The 17,191-nt window shown below is 40.3% G+C and overlaps 1 protein-coding gene across 1 annotated transcript; it reads left to right on the forward strand.

The window, feature by feature from the left end:
* The first annotated feature begins 656 nt into the window (after positions 1 to 656).
* OPN3 (opsin 3) lies at positions 657 to 16,983 on the forward strand. Its single transcript, XM_054630289.2, has 4 exons — positions 657 to 1,089; positions 12,095 to 12,414; positions 13,357 to 13,608; positions 16,175 to 16,983. The coding sequence occupies exons 1-4, from the start codon at positions 738 to 740 to the stop codon at positions 16,442 to 16,444; spliced, it is 1,194 nt and encodes a 397-aa protein (XP_054486264.2). The 5' UTR covers positions 657 to 737; the 3' UTR covers positions 16,445 to 16,983.
* The last annotated feature ends 208 nt before the right edge of the window (positions 16,984 to 17,191 follow it).

Genomic DNA, 17,191 nt, shown 5'->3' on the forward strand with positions numbered 1-17,191 from the left:
GAAACGCGCCGGGGTGGGTTGGGTTCGGAGACACCCTAACACAGCTGGGGTCTGGGGCGACACCGTGCCTAACAGCAGCTAGAGCTGCACACAGGCAGCCACTGTTTTCCTGTACAACACACAGGGGAGACACAGGTATAAAACAGGCGCCTTCACGGCGCAAACTGTGGTGTCTTACTTGCCCATGGCTGACACAGTGTTCGCTCACACCACAGGTTTGCACGGGCCATGGTGGTGCCGGGTCGCTTTGTGGGGCTCCAACTCCTAGAGGCAAGCTCTGAGCACTGCGGGAAATCTCCTGAGAAGACACTAGTGCCATAGCAGGAGTTTTCATTGGCAGGACATCGGGGGAAAAAGCCTAAATATCGGTTCTACCTCTTCCCGGAGCTGGCCGCGGAGCAGGTCTGTTCGAACGCGGTCCCCGTGAGGGATGCGCTGCTGGCGGCAGCCGTGGCCCAGCCAAAGCGCACAGGATTTTTAAGGAAGAGGAAATAACAGCCACATCCCGGCCACAACCGGCTGCTCACCGCGGCAACAGGGCGACAAAACCTGTTCGCTCCGAAGGAGCCATGCCCAGGCCGGGCACGCCCCGGGGCAGGCGAGGGCGAAGCCACTCGAGGGCGCGCCCTCCGTGGGCGGGAAGGCCGCGGGGACTCCTCCTCCTCCTGCCCGGGGCATCGGCGTGCGATGGGGCTGGGAGCGAGCCGGGAGCCTTAGCCCCGCTCCGGCCGGGAGCCATGCCCGCGGCGAACGGCACGGGCACCTCCAGCCGCCCGGAGCCCGCGGCGCCCGAGCAGGAGGTGCCGGGCGAGCGGCCCCTCTTCAGCGCCGGCACCTACGAGCTGCTGGCGCTGCTGGTCGCCACCATCGGCATGCTGGGCTTGTGCAACAACTTGCTGGTCCTGGTGCTCTACTACAAGTTCAAGCGGCTCCGCACGCCCACCAACCTCTTCCTCGTCAACATCAGCCTCAGCGACCTGCTGGTGTCCGTCTTCGGCGTGAGCCTTACCTTTATGTCCTGCCTGAGGAGCCGCTGGGTGTGGGACGCCGCCGGCTGCGTCTGGGACGGCTTCAGCAGCAGCCTCTTCGGTGGGTGTTGGGGCCGCGGGCGCCCCTGTCCCTCCCTGTCCTGCTGGGTCCTTCCTCGGCCGCTTGTACCGGCGGTACCGCGCCCCGTCCCCGCGGCTTCCCAACCGCCCCAACCGCCCCATCCCTGCCGCTTCCCAACCGCCCCATCCCTGCCGCTTCCCAACCGGCCCAACCGCTCCGTCCCTGCTTCCCAACCGCCCCAACCGCTCCCTGCCGGCCGCAGCCGCTCCATCCCCCCTGCCCCAGCCGCCGCATCCCGGCCGCTCCCGCGGGGCAGTCCGGCCCAGGGGGTTCAGTCGCCGCCCTGGCGAGGGAGTGGGGGGGTGGGGGGAGGAGGGAGCTGGGGTTGGGTAGAGCCGGCGCTTTTTGGTAAAAAAAGAGCGACAGTGCTGGAGAAAACGACCCGAAGCAAAAAGAGAAATTATTCGAGAATCAGTTTTCCGAACTCCCCCCTTTGCCTGTGTAAGGTGTAATGGGACGTGTAGGGAAAAGGGCTGTTAGAAGAGGTCTCTAGTTGACCGAGTGACGCGCAGAATTCATGAGCATAAAGCACTGTGTTTTGGAGGAAGTGCTGCAGTCTGTGGACATGGAGCACGCACGACTCTGGATGTAGGGTCAGCAATGTTCTGCCTCCATGGAACAGGTGGAAAGCTGCTCCCCAGCAGCCTTCTCAGTGCTGCGACTTGTCTGTTTATAAAGCTACGCAGTGTGTGGCAGTGCCTTGAATTTCCTAATCCATATGCGAAATTCGGGTACCATCTTTCAGTCATAATGGTGTCACAGTTGGGCTTTGGGAAACCACTGATTTCTGTGAAATGTTACCATTGCAGGAGGAGTTCTTACACTATTTCCATTTTCAAAACCTATAAGCTCTTTACTGCTTTCCTTCCTGAAATGAATACATACCCTTTGCATAAGTCTGCAGAAGAATAGGTTACAGTCCAGCTATGTACATGCAGCCTCTTAAAAGGAATATTGCTTTTTCTTTACCAGTAAAGGATGCTGCAAAAGAAGAGACTCGTGTTTCTAATGGTGAAAGCAAATGTTCGGCTAACCTGTAATGAAATCTAAAGCTCATCATGTTAGATACATCTTCTGGCAGAGATCTATAAGTTAGAGGTGGATCACAGTGCACTCACTGGACATATATACCCTGAAAGTGACTCTGAGGTGATACATTAAAGTCTTCAATAAGTTTTGTAGCTTTCCTGCATACATGACATTTGTTTCACATAGCTCTATGGTCAGCATTTTGTGGGCTACTGTGCGAAGGTTCATGATTGCTCGTGCTTGATTTGACTCCTGCTGCATAGTGCAGCAAAAATTTTATGTATTGAAAGTTATGGTGGGTGCAGGATGTAGTTAATCATTTGTGCAGTGTTTGGTACCAGAAAATTTCTGCAGTGCACAGAGCTCAGATGTTTGTATAGCTGTTGGGATCAGGAAAAGTACTAGAGCACCTTGCTGGCATGAAGTTGTCTCCATCACTCAGCCTGTTCAAATTCTTGAGAAACTCAAGAACTTGTCTGCTAAACAGATGCTGCCAGACAACTCAATGTTAATCTTACAGAGGGGATGTAAAGTACAGTTGTGTTCTTTGTCTCTTCTATATTATACTTATTATTTTTGATGGAGGCATTTTCCATATAGGTTCAAAAATGAGATATGTAGTAAGGGTAAGAAACCAGACTATAATAATCTTGTACCATCATCTGAAATAGTAGAAATAGAAACAATGAGGTATATAAATTGGCAAGGAAATTGCTTGATCACATGTGACTTTCAATTTCTGTTTATTTTGAGGTATGCTACATAATTTGTTGCTATAAATATATTTAGTGTTGATGCTTTCCTGCATCCCTCTATTTAAGAATTTTTTTTTTCAAAAGAAATGTAGGCAAATTCATGGGCCTTGTCTAGAGAGCAGTCAAGTTAGAATCTATGGTTTGTAAAATTACATCTTCCTGTGGTTGCTCATACCATGTTCCTCCTCCAAAATGTGCTTCATTGGGAAGAATTTTTTAATTACTATTAATATTAGAAAAGTGTGTGTTTGTGTGCAGTTGATCATATGGAAGTGGATGGTAAATTCACAGCTAAATGTTCAGGAATGATGCTTTAGTTTACTTTTTTCAGCTGCCATGTAAACCAATAGAAAATATTTAACTTGGCTATCATAATTGAACATTCTGAATCATAATCTGATAAAGTGATTTTAACCTCCACAGAATAGTTTTCATATTCTCATCTAGAAATAGAAGGATTGTTCTTTCCTGCTTTTGAAGATAAGTGATTCCCCACCTGCATAGGAAAGCAGGGGCATGTCAATGCTGAGGGAAAAAAAAATTATAAATGATGCCCTGTAGGTAGCTTCCTACTCTGTCTGCCATCTGGATTATTGCTACCATGGTTTCTATTTTCATCTTGTAATGTGTTTATGGAAAAACCAGTATTTTGAAGGTTTTTTGTTTGTTTGTTTCTGTTTGGTAATGTTTTGGTGTTGTTTGGGATTAGATATTTTGATTGGATTTTTTTCTTTGTTTTTCTTTTTTGTTTTTGTTTTTGTTTGGAGATTTTTGTTGGTGGTTTTTTTTCCTGGTTTTTATTTGGATGGAGGGTTTTTTTTGTTTCTTTATTTTTTCCCCTGGTAGTGGCGAAGACACTGATTAAAGATTTCATTCAGTAGTCAACCAGGTTTTGCAGTTATAAATCTACTTCTCTTGTATGCAACAGCCCAAGCCACCTATTATCTTGAGGTGATGGTGGTAGGGAAAGTAATGTAATGTCTTACTTGTGTATTACTTACAAGTGCTTCTGAAAGTATAACACTCTCCCCAAGAACTTTTGGAAATGTGAATTACATTTGTTGATCAGAAGACATACAAAATTGACAGCTTTCAAAAGTGAAATTCGCATTAACTAAGAAGAGTACTTACAGATGCACAGTGTTAATTGCTCATGAAGCCGCAATGACATAATAAAGATGTTTTTGGAATAAAGTGGGGGTAGCTCTGATACCATGGATATGGAGTCTATGAAACCATAACAAATCACGTGAGGTTACTTTAGTGGTGTGGCTGTGTCCTGGGGTTGGACCCAGTCTGGCTGAAATTTAGGTGAGATGACCAAAACCTCATTATTTACAGCTTTGTGATTTCATTCTTGGGTGTGAACTTGGACATGGATATGTGAGCTTTCTGTGCCAGCCTTTCAGGCCTGAAGGCTGTTCAGTCTTACTTTCAATCCTTATGCATCTTTTTTAATCAGAAGAACAGCCCCTAAGACCCAATACGTGCTTTAAGTTGTTCTCTGCATGTGTTGACTTATAAATGAGAGGTTTCCCTGGTAGTAAACAAATTTGGGACAAATTATTAAATCTGCTTTTGTATTTTTAATGGGATTTTCACTTTAAATTCAGAGCTAATTCTCAACAAATTTTAAAAATCAGATTCTTCCTAATTTCTGTAGTTAATCAGGAATCACATCGAAAATCATGATTCAGCAACTTTATTTTAAATTTTCAGGTGTTGGTACAATTTGGTACAAATATGAGGTGTTTTCCTCATATTGTTTTGACAGCCAAGGTCAAGATATTTCTGTGTTCCTCTTAGGGATTTCAATATGATTAAATACATAGGTGGCATTTGTGCTTAAAATAAACTGGTAGCATCTATATTTTCAGAAGCCTTCATTACAGAATAATGGCAACTCCTTTCCCCAGGTATAAGGGCACTCTCTACGCTTCTAATAATTTTGCATTGAAGAATTGAGCATTTTCTTTTTAAGAGTGCTTCTCATTTTGCCAGCCAGTTGGAGGCGTGGTGAGATCTGGAACTTAGACACTGTAAGCAGATGTTCACAGTCTGAAACTTTTAAGTTGAGAAGATGGCAGCATAACTACAGATTGTCTGTCTAGGAATAAATGGCTGGTTTTTGTGTTCCTCACAATTGTCTGCATTATTGTAACTTTCTCTTGAGACAAGCCCATGTCTTGACAAGCAGATGTCTTTCAACATCTGCTCTTGAGTTGCATTGCACAGCTCAGAGCCTGATACTTGTGCTACTGCCTATGTTTTCTGTGACTTGAAAGATTTTCTTTGAGCCTTTAGAAGGTGCAGAGACCTGCTTGCTACAGTGTAAAACTGATCATTTTGACTACTGAACATCTGTTCTCATCACACAAATAACAGTCCCTATTTGCTTTTACTGATGAGAGTCTGAAGTCAAGATAGAGTTTAGCTACATGTCTTCATAGCAGAGGCCCAAAGAAGTGTTTTATTTTTTTCTCTACTACAAAGCCATTCCTAGCACCTCTTATATTAGTGTAGGGAAAACGACATAAATGATTACCTGACAAGTCTTAGTCTAAGCTTTCCTGACGCAGTTGTCTGTTTTAGACACTAATCCCCATTTAATTTTGTTTCACTGAGTTCCAGTGTTTATTTTGGTACAGGTGGTGTATCCTGGTGTGATATGATAGCTGCACATCAATTAAGTGATGTATTTATACCATGAGGGTCACCTTTCTATGGAGGTGTGCAGTTAGCTCTATGCTGGCCCTACTGCATCTGCCACCCTCTCTTTCTGTAAAATGCTTCTAACTCTTTCCCTGTCTGTAGTCAACAGACTACAAGCCATAAGTAGTAGAGATCTGTGTAATCTCTTTATCTATTTAGCACCACAACTCATATCTGGGAGGTGTACTATCACTGAAGGCATAGCTTTTTGGTTATGATTTCTAGAGAAGACACCTGACATTTAACATACCCAAAAGTCTTGGTTAGCAGACATAGATAATTTCTTTCTTCAGATAAGAGGATAGTTGTGAAATACAGGGTCAGGATGTCATGATCTTTGTGTATATCTGCTGGGTTCTCACCGATATTTTTAAGGGGTTTTTTTGAATGACAGTGGCTGTCAGAACTTGATGTGCACAAGATAAATTTGTGTACTGCTCACCCCCAGGCAGTGGGTGTCTGCTTTAATACCTTCTGTACATTGAAATAGGCCCTGAGGGTTTTGAGGTAAGCTGCTCTTGTCATGTGGAGCATACACACATAACCCCTCAAGCATAAATAACTTCAGCTAAAAGTAATGGTAGCTAAACCATTGGCCAGTACTGGTGTTCTAACACCTTTTAAGTTGTGCAGTGGAAGAAAGGAGTGGAAAAACTTGTTGATAACAGGAATGGTCTTGAGGAATAGGCACCAAAACTCTTTATCTGAGGCAGTCTTTTGACAGAAGATTGCATAGTCAGGCTATACTCTAGGGTAGGCTTTGTATCATTAAACCTTCTTTGCAATTGAAAGGCTACTGTTACTGAAATGTGATTAGAGACCTCTGTCGTTCCTAACTGCAAGCTGGTTTTGTAAAGGTAAAATAAACACTGCCAGCTTTTAATGTCAAATTATTTTAAAGTATCATGTCCCTTCTGGACAAATTACCACTGGTATGCAGCAGCTACCAGCAGCTATCTGCATACCACTGGTATGCAGATCTCAATGAGCTACCGAATCAATGTTGATATCTGGGTGAATACTCCATTCCAGTAATGTGAACTAGAGGATGGGAAAAACTGTAAGAATTTTACAGACTGTACTCTCCTGTGAAAAGCTAATGTGTCTATAGCTGAGGTTCTTTTATTTGTTTGTTTCAAGGCAAGCTAATACCACCCCACCCACACCCACCAAATACTGAAGTAGGGATTATTTGCTTGGGAGTGTCCTGTGGGGCTTCAGTTACAGCCTGTTCATCTAAGGCTCTTCCCTGCACAGTGACAGTGATGTCCTGTGCCACTCTCTTGCATTACCCATGTGTGTTATATGCACTGATTTAATCTCACTAAAAGCATTTTCAATTGTTACTCAGCAGATAGTTTTAGGATCATGTGTTACAAATAGCTGGAGGCTCAATCAGCATGCTTTCAGCTTTTTCCCCCCAAGTAAGTTAATCACTTGGAATATTGAATCTGGAGGAGGTGATTTATTTCACCATAATTTTGTAGGACAGCTACATATAAAATATATTTGAAGCATGTTATGTCTAAGAGAAGTGATTTTTCACCTCCCTAGAGTTGAATGCAGATGTTAAAATTACTTGTAAAATTAGAAGTGATAAATAGCTGGTGCCTAAATCTTATTGCAATGCCTAATTGCTGAATTCAGATAGACTGGTTATATATTTTGTAGTACAAAACTAGAGAGTGCAATAATAATTTTTCTTGGCCATGGACAGGAAGTTGCTTCTGCTCAATTGCTGCTCTCTGGCTTTTCAGATGTGAAAAGAGGTGAAGAGGGATTGCAGAAGGATGGCTTTCTTCTGTGATTAGGTATGCAAAATAGTCATTCAGCACTTGAATGTAGGGAAAGGATTAATTGATATAGAAAATAATATGCCCTTTTGTTGTAGTTGAGATGGAGACAATACAAAGCAGCACACTCCATTTTCAGAAGGCTTCAAACTGCTTTTATTATAGCATGCATGCTTTTTATACATTCTTACAAAATTCATAACTTTACACTTTACTCATTGGTCATGAAGGAAAAGCAAAGTGCTTATTGGAATAAGCTGTTGCAGGTTTCTCTTATTTAGCCTTCTTTCTTTCTTGGTTTCTATGTCAAAAACCTGGGTAGGAAATTCTTTTATCAAACTTCTCTCTGGCTCACAGAAGTTGCTGTAAAACCTCTTCCACACCCTTTGACAGAAGCCACAGTCTGTCTTAGAAATGGATCTTATTTGCTACATTATGCTGCAGTTGCTCTGTAGAGATGCTCAGACTTTGGGAATATTTGATATCACTGCTGACCAAATTATAGGCCATACTCAGGGCAGGGCCTCAATATGAAAATAAAGTGTATCTTGCATGGAGAGGGCAGACTCTCTTCAAACTCATTGAAAGTAACACTTCAGTTCTGAAGGCACTGCAATATTTTTCTTCTAATTAAGGATTATAAAGTCAGAATATACACATTGTGTGGTATAACGCAGTACAGCTTAGCTGTGTTTTACAGTCTTCTCTGTGATGACCTACACTATGAAGATTGAAGTATTTAATGATGTATCCAGAACTGACTCGTGAAAAAACCCAGAATATGGAAGAGATAATTAGCGCATATGGTACATAATAAGATCTACACTAAATGCAGTATTTCAGTGGGGAAACAATGCAAAATGGCAAAAATGAGAATTTTCTTCATAAGCATCCAAATAACAAGAAGTAGCTTGTCACTGCTCCCTGATTGTGTATGGCTGGCTGCTGGAGAAGAAGAGGAGTTGCAACATAGGAATTGCAAACTAATGGCTTAAACAAGAAGACACGTCAGTTTTGCTACATTTATCTGCAGCTTCAATGGGAATGACTCCATTTGTGCTAGAGTAATTGCCCAGGCTTAAATCAGAGCTAAAACTAGCAGCAGTTCCTAAACACAAAGTGTTTATGTTTATAATCAGCACATACAGATAGGGGTATTGTCTGAGATGAAAATCTGTATATCAGACATGCAGTCTCTGTAAACACTGGGCAGTAGAGTCTTTCTGAAGGAATTAGAAAGAGTGAATTGCTAGTAAAGTAAATCAATTCTCAGAATCTTGGGTCTTAGCCTTGAATCAAAATATGTAGATCTCCAGTACCTCGAGAAGCAAAACAAAATTTGTTTCAGATAAAAGGTAGAAATGGTAGAATTGGTTTGAAATGTGTATTTTTGCTAAGAGGGGGCTAATAGCCAAACAATAACCATAATGGCTTTCTGTAACAGATTTACTTTTTTAATCAGCACACATTTCATCATATCAAAATATGCAACTCAGGATGAAATGTAATAATTTCCAGAAAAGCTCCTGTAGAGGAGTGGGGGCAGGGAGGGAAGTAAAATTCAGAGCTTTTCTCTGCACTAGACTACAGAAATGAATGAAACATAGAAAATGCAGCTATAAGCACACATAAATGATATATATCTTGTGCTGTGACCTGCATTTCCTGCCTCAGTGTCTGCGTGCTGCCAGACGCTCCTTGAATACCAACAGAACAGGGATTTGTATTTTGGTGCATACTATCCAACAGGCTGTCCAAGGTCCCATTTACAGTTCAGGGAGGAAAATTCAAGTATGTCTTTGAAGAGCAGTGGTTTTATACTGAAAGAAGCTTGATAGAACATGGTTCAAATGTGCACATACTGATTTTTAGAGATACTGAGCATTCAATGACTTCCTTGAGAATGTCAAGGACTTAGGAAATTATTGCTTGTGAACACCTGTACTTTCAGCCAGGCATGTGAGCTTTTGGTTACTTTGTCATGGCTAGAATTCAGCACTCATAAAAGGGGTGGGGAAGTATTAAGACCACACAGGGACATTAGTCATTGAATACCATTCAATGAAGGAAGGTGGTAAGGAGCAAAAAGTTAATTTAGGTATTCTGACTCATCATCCTGAGGAGCTGCTCTTTCTCTCCACTGATCAGACAAAGCTGCAGTGCACTATATAAGCTAATAGAACCTTTAGTTGAGTGATATGATTTTCCTCCATAAACATGCCTGTGGATGGCTATCATAACTGTCAGGTAAACTTTTCTAATTCCTAATCTTTGGGTAAGAGAAATGGAAGGGAACCTGTTGCCTTAACTTGTGTTCAAGAAGTAGACTGCATTTGATTGAATAAAGCACTTACCTTAGCCAGTGTAAGTGTAGAATAGTACCTATAAAATCCTGCAGTTATTTTCTAATGCCTACTAATATTTTGCTTAGGTACACATTGTCTAATGTATTTTCAGCATGTTAAGTCACCAAAAAAGGCATGAGGGACTTTTCAACTTCATTTTAAAAAAACCCAAAAAACCCACCCACAAACCCAACCTTAGGTCTTTGGAAACCTTTTCACCCACATTTGCTAGTCCAATTTCAAGCTATGAAAGTGAAATTCTACAGCAATGATTTATACAAGGAAAAAAACCCTACAAAACTAAATGGGAAAGATTACTTAATTGCCAACAATGTCTACATCTTTTCATGATGAAGGTTTAAAGATAACTAGAAAAAAACATATTAAAAAATTGTTTCATTTAAAGAGATATATGAAACAATGTGGCACATTTTCTTTTAGACTGGGAAATTCCCTTAATCAAGAAAACTTTCTAACTCACCTCTTATAAAAAGGGAATCTTTTAATAACTACAGCATAAAATAATATTTTTTAGAATCCTAAAGGATATTCTACTGTGAGATACTTGGTTAATAATAAACTGCTTTTGCTGTTGAATACCTTTACAGAGAGTCTATGTGTTGCTCTAGATTTTGTTATTTTCAGTTGCCTTCCTAAAATCCATGTTGCTGGTCCTTCTGTGCTGTTGTTAATTTATCTTCAATAAATGTTTATTCTTTTTCAAAGTGAGATCAGGTTCCTGTTGAGTATAAAATGGTTGTTCTCTCTTTGGTAGTGAAATCTGCACAATTAACCTTCTTAGAGCTTATGGCACATATGAATGTACTTGGAGAAATGAAGTGCTGTGCATATGCATGAAAAAATAGTTGTGCTTTGTATTAGATAAAATCTATACAGATTTAGACACAGATATCTGTATAATCTCACAGAATGCTGTGAAATACACCCTTTTGTTGTTTAAGAGCCTATGTTTATGAACTTGATGACTGAATCATAACAGATTTCAGGTGTTTGGCAGTTGCCTGATGGGCAATTTGGTTTTTGATCATCAAGTGTTACAGACCACTGAAATAGAAATCGTTATATTCTTATCAAGACAGAAATGCCTTAGCTTCATGAAATTTTAAAAATGTCTGGATGGGATAGTACTGGGGACTGAAGATAATGTGTGATTTCTGTCATAACATGTTAATAATTGTGTACTGGGTTTGAGGTGGACAGAAAAGGAAGAGAGTGCATAAATAAACAAGGACTGATATTTTTATGAAAGCAGCAAAATATGAAAGGACACTCAAAATAACTGAATGTCTTTCAGATGGGACACCATCAGCAATGCAATTCTTTGCCTTCCTGGTTCTTCTTGGAATGCAAAGACTTCCAGGATATCTTGAAATAAATTGGAATTATTCTAGTCATTTTATTCACATTAAAGGTGCACATCTCTGCTTTCAGTTGCTGAAGGCTTTCTTTCATTTCAGTCTCGACTCTCAGTTCACTAAGTTTCTAAGAAATTTTTTACTTACTGATTATCTCGGTTTTATATAGTAGCTTTTTCTTTTAAAAACCCTAAACAGCCAAAGGAAACCACAAACCCCAAAGGAACATATAACAACTGCCAGCAGGAAAAACCCCAAACCTTGGACCATGATACCTCACTGAATGAAGTAATGTTTAGGAAGAGGTATTGGCTTGTGATGGTGTTCGGAGGGGTCTTAGGATGAGGGAAGAGACGAGAATGTTGACTCCATGTTTCAGAAGGCTTGATTTATTATTTTATGATATATATTATATTAAAACTATACTAAAAGAATAGAAGAAAGGATTTCATCAGAAGGCTAGCTAAGAATAGAAAAAGAATGATAACAAAGGCTTGTGACTGACCGAGACAGTCCAGACAGCTGGACTGTGATTGGCCATTAATTAGAAAGAACCACATGAGACCAATCACAGATCTACCTGTTGCATTCCACAGCAGCAGATAACCATTGTTTACATTTTGTTCTTGAGGCATCTCAGCTTCTCAGGAGAAAAAATCCTAAGGAAAGGATTTTTCAGAAAATATCATGGCTACATTGGCTTAGTCTCTTTTTCCCTTGTCCCACTTCTTAGCCATTGTACATCCTAGATCAGATGTCAGCATCCTACTCTGAGTATTTTGAAGTTGGTGATTCTGTTTGCCTTAGTAGTTAGTGAGTAATGTACAAAAAGTCTTATTGGTGTTAGATTCATAATGTGAGCTAGGTCATTTTGAGTTAACCTTCTAGCAATGGAAACATTTATCAAGAAGAGGTGCAGTCCTGTTTACAGTATTTGTGAATAATTTAATTGAGTTTCTTTATTTTTTTTACAGGAATTGTTTCCATTATGACTCTCACTGCTCTTGCCTATGAGCGCTACATTCGGGTGGTCCATGCAAAGGTGATTGACTTCTCCTGGTCTTGGCGGGCTATCACGTACATCTGGCTGTACTCACTGGCCTGGACTGGAGCCCCTCTTTTGGGCTGGAACAGATACACACTGGAAATTCATGGCTTAGGTTGCTCAGTGGACTGGAAGTCAAAAGACCCCAATGATACCTCCTTCGTGCTCCTTTTTTTCCTTGGCTGTCTAGTAGCACCTGTTGGGATCATGGCCTATTGCTATGGCCATATTCTGCATGCAGTAAGAATGGTAAGTTAGTTAAAGTAAGACTTCCCTTAATGTAATATTGTCAGTGAAAAATGTTGAAGCTGTATATGAAGGTTGCATCCAAGCCAAATTTGCACTCTCACTTCCCTTTTAAACTTTTGAAAATTTGATGTTCGTCTATGTCAGGTACCACTAGATAGGTTGTAGGATTGGGAGAGAACCAGCCTAGAGCTACTGAGGTCTGTCTGTTGTGTGGTTTTACTGGGAGGAAGTAGGGAAGGGCTAATGCTTACTAATCCACATCAGATCCTCACCTGAAAATTCAATACAAATCCTTAGTATGAGAAAGTGTTAATGATTCATATTCTGTGGGTAGTTAGTCTGGACCCACTCAAGTTTATGGTCAACAGTATTGGCAGAATAGATAATTTTTGGAGTATGTTCATGTCCCATCTTTTCCGTATTTTATGACTCAGATAACATGGGAACCTGCTGCCTAGTATTCTGCTTTAGAGATTTTATGATTGTAGGGTAACATACTATGTAGCAAAGCAGTACAGAGAAATCTGTTTATGATTTTTTTTTCTCTAAAGATTTTTTCCATGAATCTACAGGACTGTCTAAGTAGTCAGACAAAGGACCACCAATGTAAACTGAATTTGCTTATGCAATAGCTGAGGGCAAGTTATTTTTCTAAAGTACTTATAACTGCAGCATGCTTTGTTACATCTCTGCATTTGTTGTCTTTTAATAAATTAGCTATTCTACTTTTTCTCAGCTTGTATTTTTACACTTAATGTAGGGAATAAAATCTGAGAAACATGATGTAAGCTTCCAGAAGAATTGTGGTTTAAAAGATAAGGTGTATGGTGTCTGTGCCTTAAACTAAGAGAGTGGGTCAGTTACTTATAAATAAATGTAGAACTATTCAGGTTCAAGTAAAACATAAGGCTATTTTGTTTTGCTATTTTTTTCTCTCTACAGCTTCGCTGTGTAGAAGATTTCCAGACAGTTCAAGTAATCAAACTTCTAAGATATGAAAAGAAGGTGGCTAAAATGTGTTTCCTGATGATCTCCACGTTCCTTATTTGTTGGATGCCCTATGCAGTGGTCTCCCTCTTGATAACATATGGCTACAGCAACCTTGTAACTCCAACAGTAGCTATCATCCCATCTTTCTTTGCCAAGTCAAGCACTGCTTATAATCCAGTTATTTATATCTTCATGAGTAGAAAGGTAGGTACATGAAAGGTTTTTTGTTTGAATTACTAGTAGCTAGTGATACTAGTTAGAATTACACTTGTGAAGTGTAGGTCTGATTTACTTTAATCTGAAAAAATTTTTAAAAATTTCAACAGCTAGAATAAATGGTAACAATCTAGAAGAATTAAAATCCCTGATGGTGCTTAAATACCACCAGATCATAAATTTAATTTGCTTTTCTAATTCAAACATCTAAATCACAAAAGGGACAGGAAAGAGTGTCAGAATGTCTAGTTTTGAGAATTTACCTGTGAAATGGATTGCTAGTAGAAGACCTCATCTGAATCACTCCCTTACCACAGTAGAATTCCATGAGAGGAAGTTTATAATAATCAGTGTTTATTTTCTAGGAATAAAAAAACTTGTCTCTGACTTCTGTGTTATAGCAACACAAGGACTGATACTGGAAGTGTACCATGCACATTGTAAACTTCTGAAATCAAGATTGCATAAAGGTGTCTGGAGTTCAGTAGAATCACTTACAAAGGGTAAAAAACCATGAGTGATTGCTGGAGGGGTTTTGCTGAGTTTTCCTTCCCTTTAAACCCATTATAGAGGTGAAATTTTCTGTGATTTCCTACACTGGCTTGCAGTTGCTGGGCAGCAGCCTGGGCCAGCCAGCAGCCTGTAGGGACAAGGAGGCCAAGCCAGTGGGTCTGATCAGTCGCGAGGGCAGCCAAGCAAAGGCTGAGAGCAGCTCAGGTCAGGACCCAGGGCAAGGGGCAGCTTAAATGCTTGCCTGAGTAAAAGCAGAAGGCCTCCAATGTGGCCTCCAATCTTGTTCTTCCCCCACAGCTCATTTCACAGCAGGCTGATCCACAGTTACACGGCTGCTCAATATCAGAGTTATCCTGGATATGGGAAGCTAACAACAGTCATGTTCAGAAAGGCTTTTTCAACAGAGTGACTTTTTAAATACACTGGCACTGACTCTGTACCTAGTTGTCAGGCTGAGTATCTTTCTGAAAAACATTTTGTGAGTTCTGATACCCAGCAGCAAATTGAACTTGTACCAGGTATAATGCCAGTAAAGACACAGGCAGGATATGTGTCAATCATCTGAACGTGTTTATTGGAGATGCATTGTGAAGCTTTTTTCTCTTGCCTCTAATTCCAGATTAGGACCAAAATGATAGTATTTTTGCTTAATGTTTTTTGATTATTTTACCCTCCGAAGGAATCGTGAAACAAGTTCTCTATAATAACCTTCCTTTATCTGAACTTGTTCTAACATGCTTGTACTTTCTAACTTCTCTGCTACTCTGAGGTAGACCATTACCTCTGAAGTTGTCGAGGCTTCCACATGACCATTCTTTCTCTGAGATGATCCTTCTGTGAGAGCTTGTAATTAGCTACGTTCCTTTCCCAACAGGACAGACCTATTGCCTTCTCTGTGTCAGAGTAGGATTAATTTTCCACAGCAAAACCTTGTTCTAGCGTGGCATGTCAGATTGCTTCTTGCATGATATCTGGGAAAACAGAGGCACTGGCCGTGCAGGATAATACTGAGTAATCCTTAACACAGCTAAATGGAAGGCTGTTAAAAGAGATGTCCTACCTCCTTTTCAGAGAAAATGTGCATTATTTCCCACCTGCTCCCGGATGTTTGTTGTGTTTGGGATTTTTATTGTTTTTGTTTTGGGGTTTTTTTGGTATTTTGTTTGTTGATTGAAGTCTTCTTCATACATTCCAGGCAATTCTTGTTACAGGTTATTAAACAAAGGGGAAGTTGCCCTCTGGTTGCTTATAGAACCAGGGTTCTTCCCCAAAGGATCATGCTTTAAATGTGTGCAGACATGGAGCTACTGAATGAATGCATCTTTAACTCTCAAACCTGGATCTTTGTTTTGTTGAAGGGGAGACCATAATTAGAGAATTAATACAGTGCTACTACTCAAATTTCCATTCTGTGTGCTGGTGTGAGCTTTCACTGAATATCTCACATTATTTAGTCACACAGTAGAACAGACTTCCTGTGTCACAGGTAGCTGCTGGTTATCTGAAAAACTTCTGTTCCAGCCATATTCAACGGGAACATTTGACTTCTGTGTTACTAACCATTGAAATTTCATTTTACATCTGTGACATTAAATACTTTTGTTAAAATTCCAGACCCTGGAGTTACTTAAAAGGAAGAAAAAGTCCCTTTGTATCCCCTTCCTCCCCTTGTTCCTTCCCTGTGTATCCTCCTGTGAAGTATTTGTGAGAATATTCTTTCCCTGCTGGATTTACTGTGTGATTTTTGAATATGGAAACAAAACCTATAGCACACTTTGGAGCCTAGTCCTCTTGTCTTTTGCTTGTAGCTGGTAAAATATTCAGCTGCATTTCAGTGCCCTCTGTTGGCTCAGTGATCTTATTGAGATGTAGAGAAAAAAAGTACCCACTACAAAGGCAGCATGTTTTGTTACTGAAACTAACTCAGAAGATGTGCAGAAGTCTCTTATTTTGAGTCTTTTACTGTACTGTGTCCTTCACTTCCTTGTAGATAGTGAATGCTTAGGAAGGTGAACACAATTCTGTTTATTCTCTCTTGTAGTTTCGACGCTGCCTTTTGCAACTCCTGTGCTTCCGCCTGATGAGATTCCAGAGGACAATGAAAGAGACACCAGCAACAGGGAGTGACAAACCAATACGACCCATAGTTATGTCTCAGAAGGCAGGGGACAGGCCAAAGAAGAAAGTGACTTTCAGCTCTTCCTCTGTCATTTTTATAATCACCAGTGATGACACCGAGCAAATAGATGACAGCAGTAAACACAATGAGACAAAAGTAAATGTCATCCAAGTAAAGCCATTGCAGGGATGAGCTGAAGAGACATGGGAATGAGATGGATTTCAGCCACTAGACTGTTGAGGCTGGAGACTGGTTTCAGGGGCAGTGTCTGTGGGCTGCCAAAGGAAACCACATTCTTAAGCTGTGAAATACTGAGGGATTCAGCATCTGAAGATCTCCAAGTAGTTCACTTTTGGTCACAGTACGGAAATCTCTGCTAAAATTGTTGATGTATGTCATTACTTTGAATTTTCTTAAAGCATATTTTATGATTGCCATTCAGAACTTTTGGTATTTTAATGTTTTCTGAATATTGGGCCTTCAGTGAATAATTAAATGGATCTTATTTATATAATTTTGTTCTCAGTGAAATATTTTTTTCCCCACCAACTAGGACATGATCTGGTATTGTAGCTTGTTGGATACAGCTTGAAGGGAAGTACTATGACCTGAGAAAACTATAGTATTTCAGTGTTTCAGTTGGCCTTTCTAAAGATCAAGTAGAGAGTTTGTAAAGAAAAATTACCCACTGTTCATATTTATGAAAGTAAAATTTGAGTAATTAACAATAATAGTGTGTGATTCTTTATTAGTTGATGTACAACATATTTACCACACTGACAATCATGTAACAATATATGAAAATGGAACACTAGAAGTTTTGGTAAATTTCTTATCTCAGGTACTCTGTTTGAAGTGCAGTGAAATGAGCTGAAACTTCATGAAATTACTTTCTTTGAAATAGTGAGGTTTCACTTCCTTTCATGAAAAGAAGTGAAA

This window comes from Agelaius phoeniceus, chromosome 3 (assembly GCF_051311805.1).
Source record: "Agelaius phoeniceus isolate bAgePho1 chromosome 3, bAgePho1.hap1, whole genome shotgun sequence".
NCBI lineage: Eukaryota > Metazoa > Chordata > Aves > Passeriformes > Icteridae > Agelaius > Agelaius phoeniceus.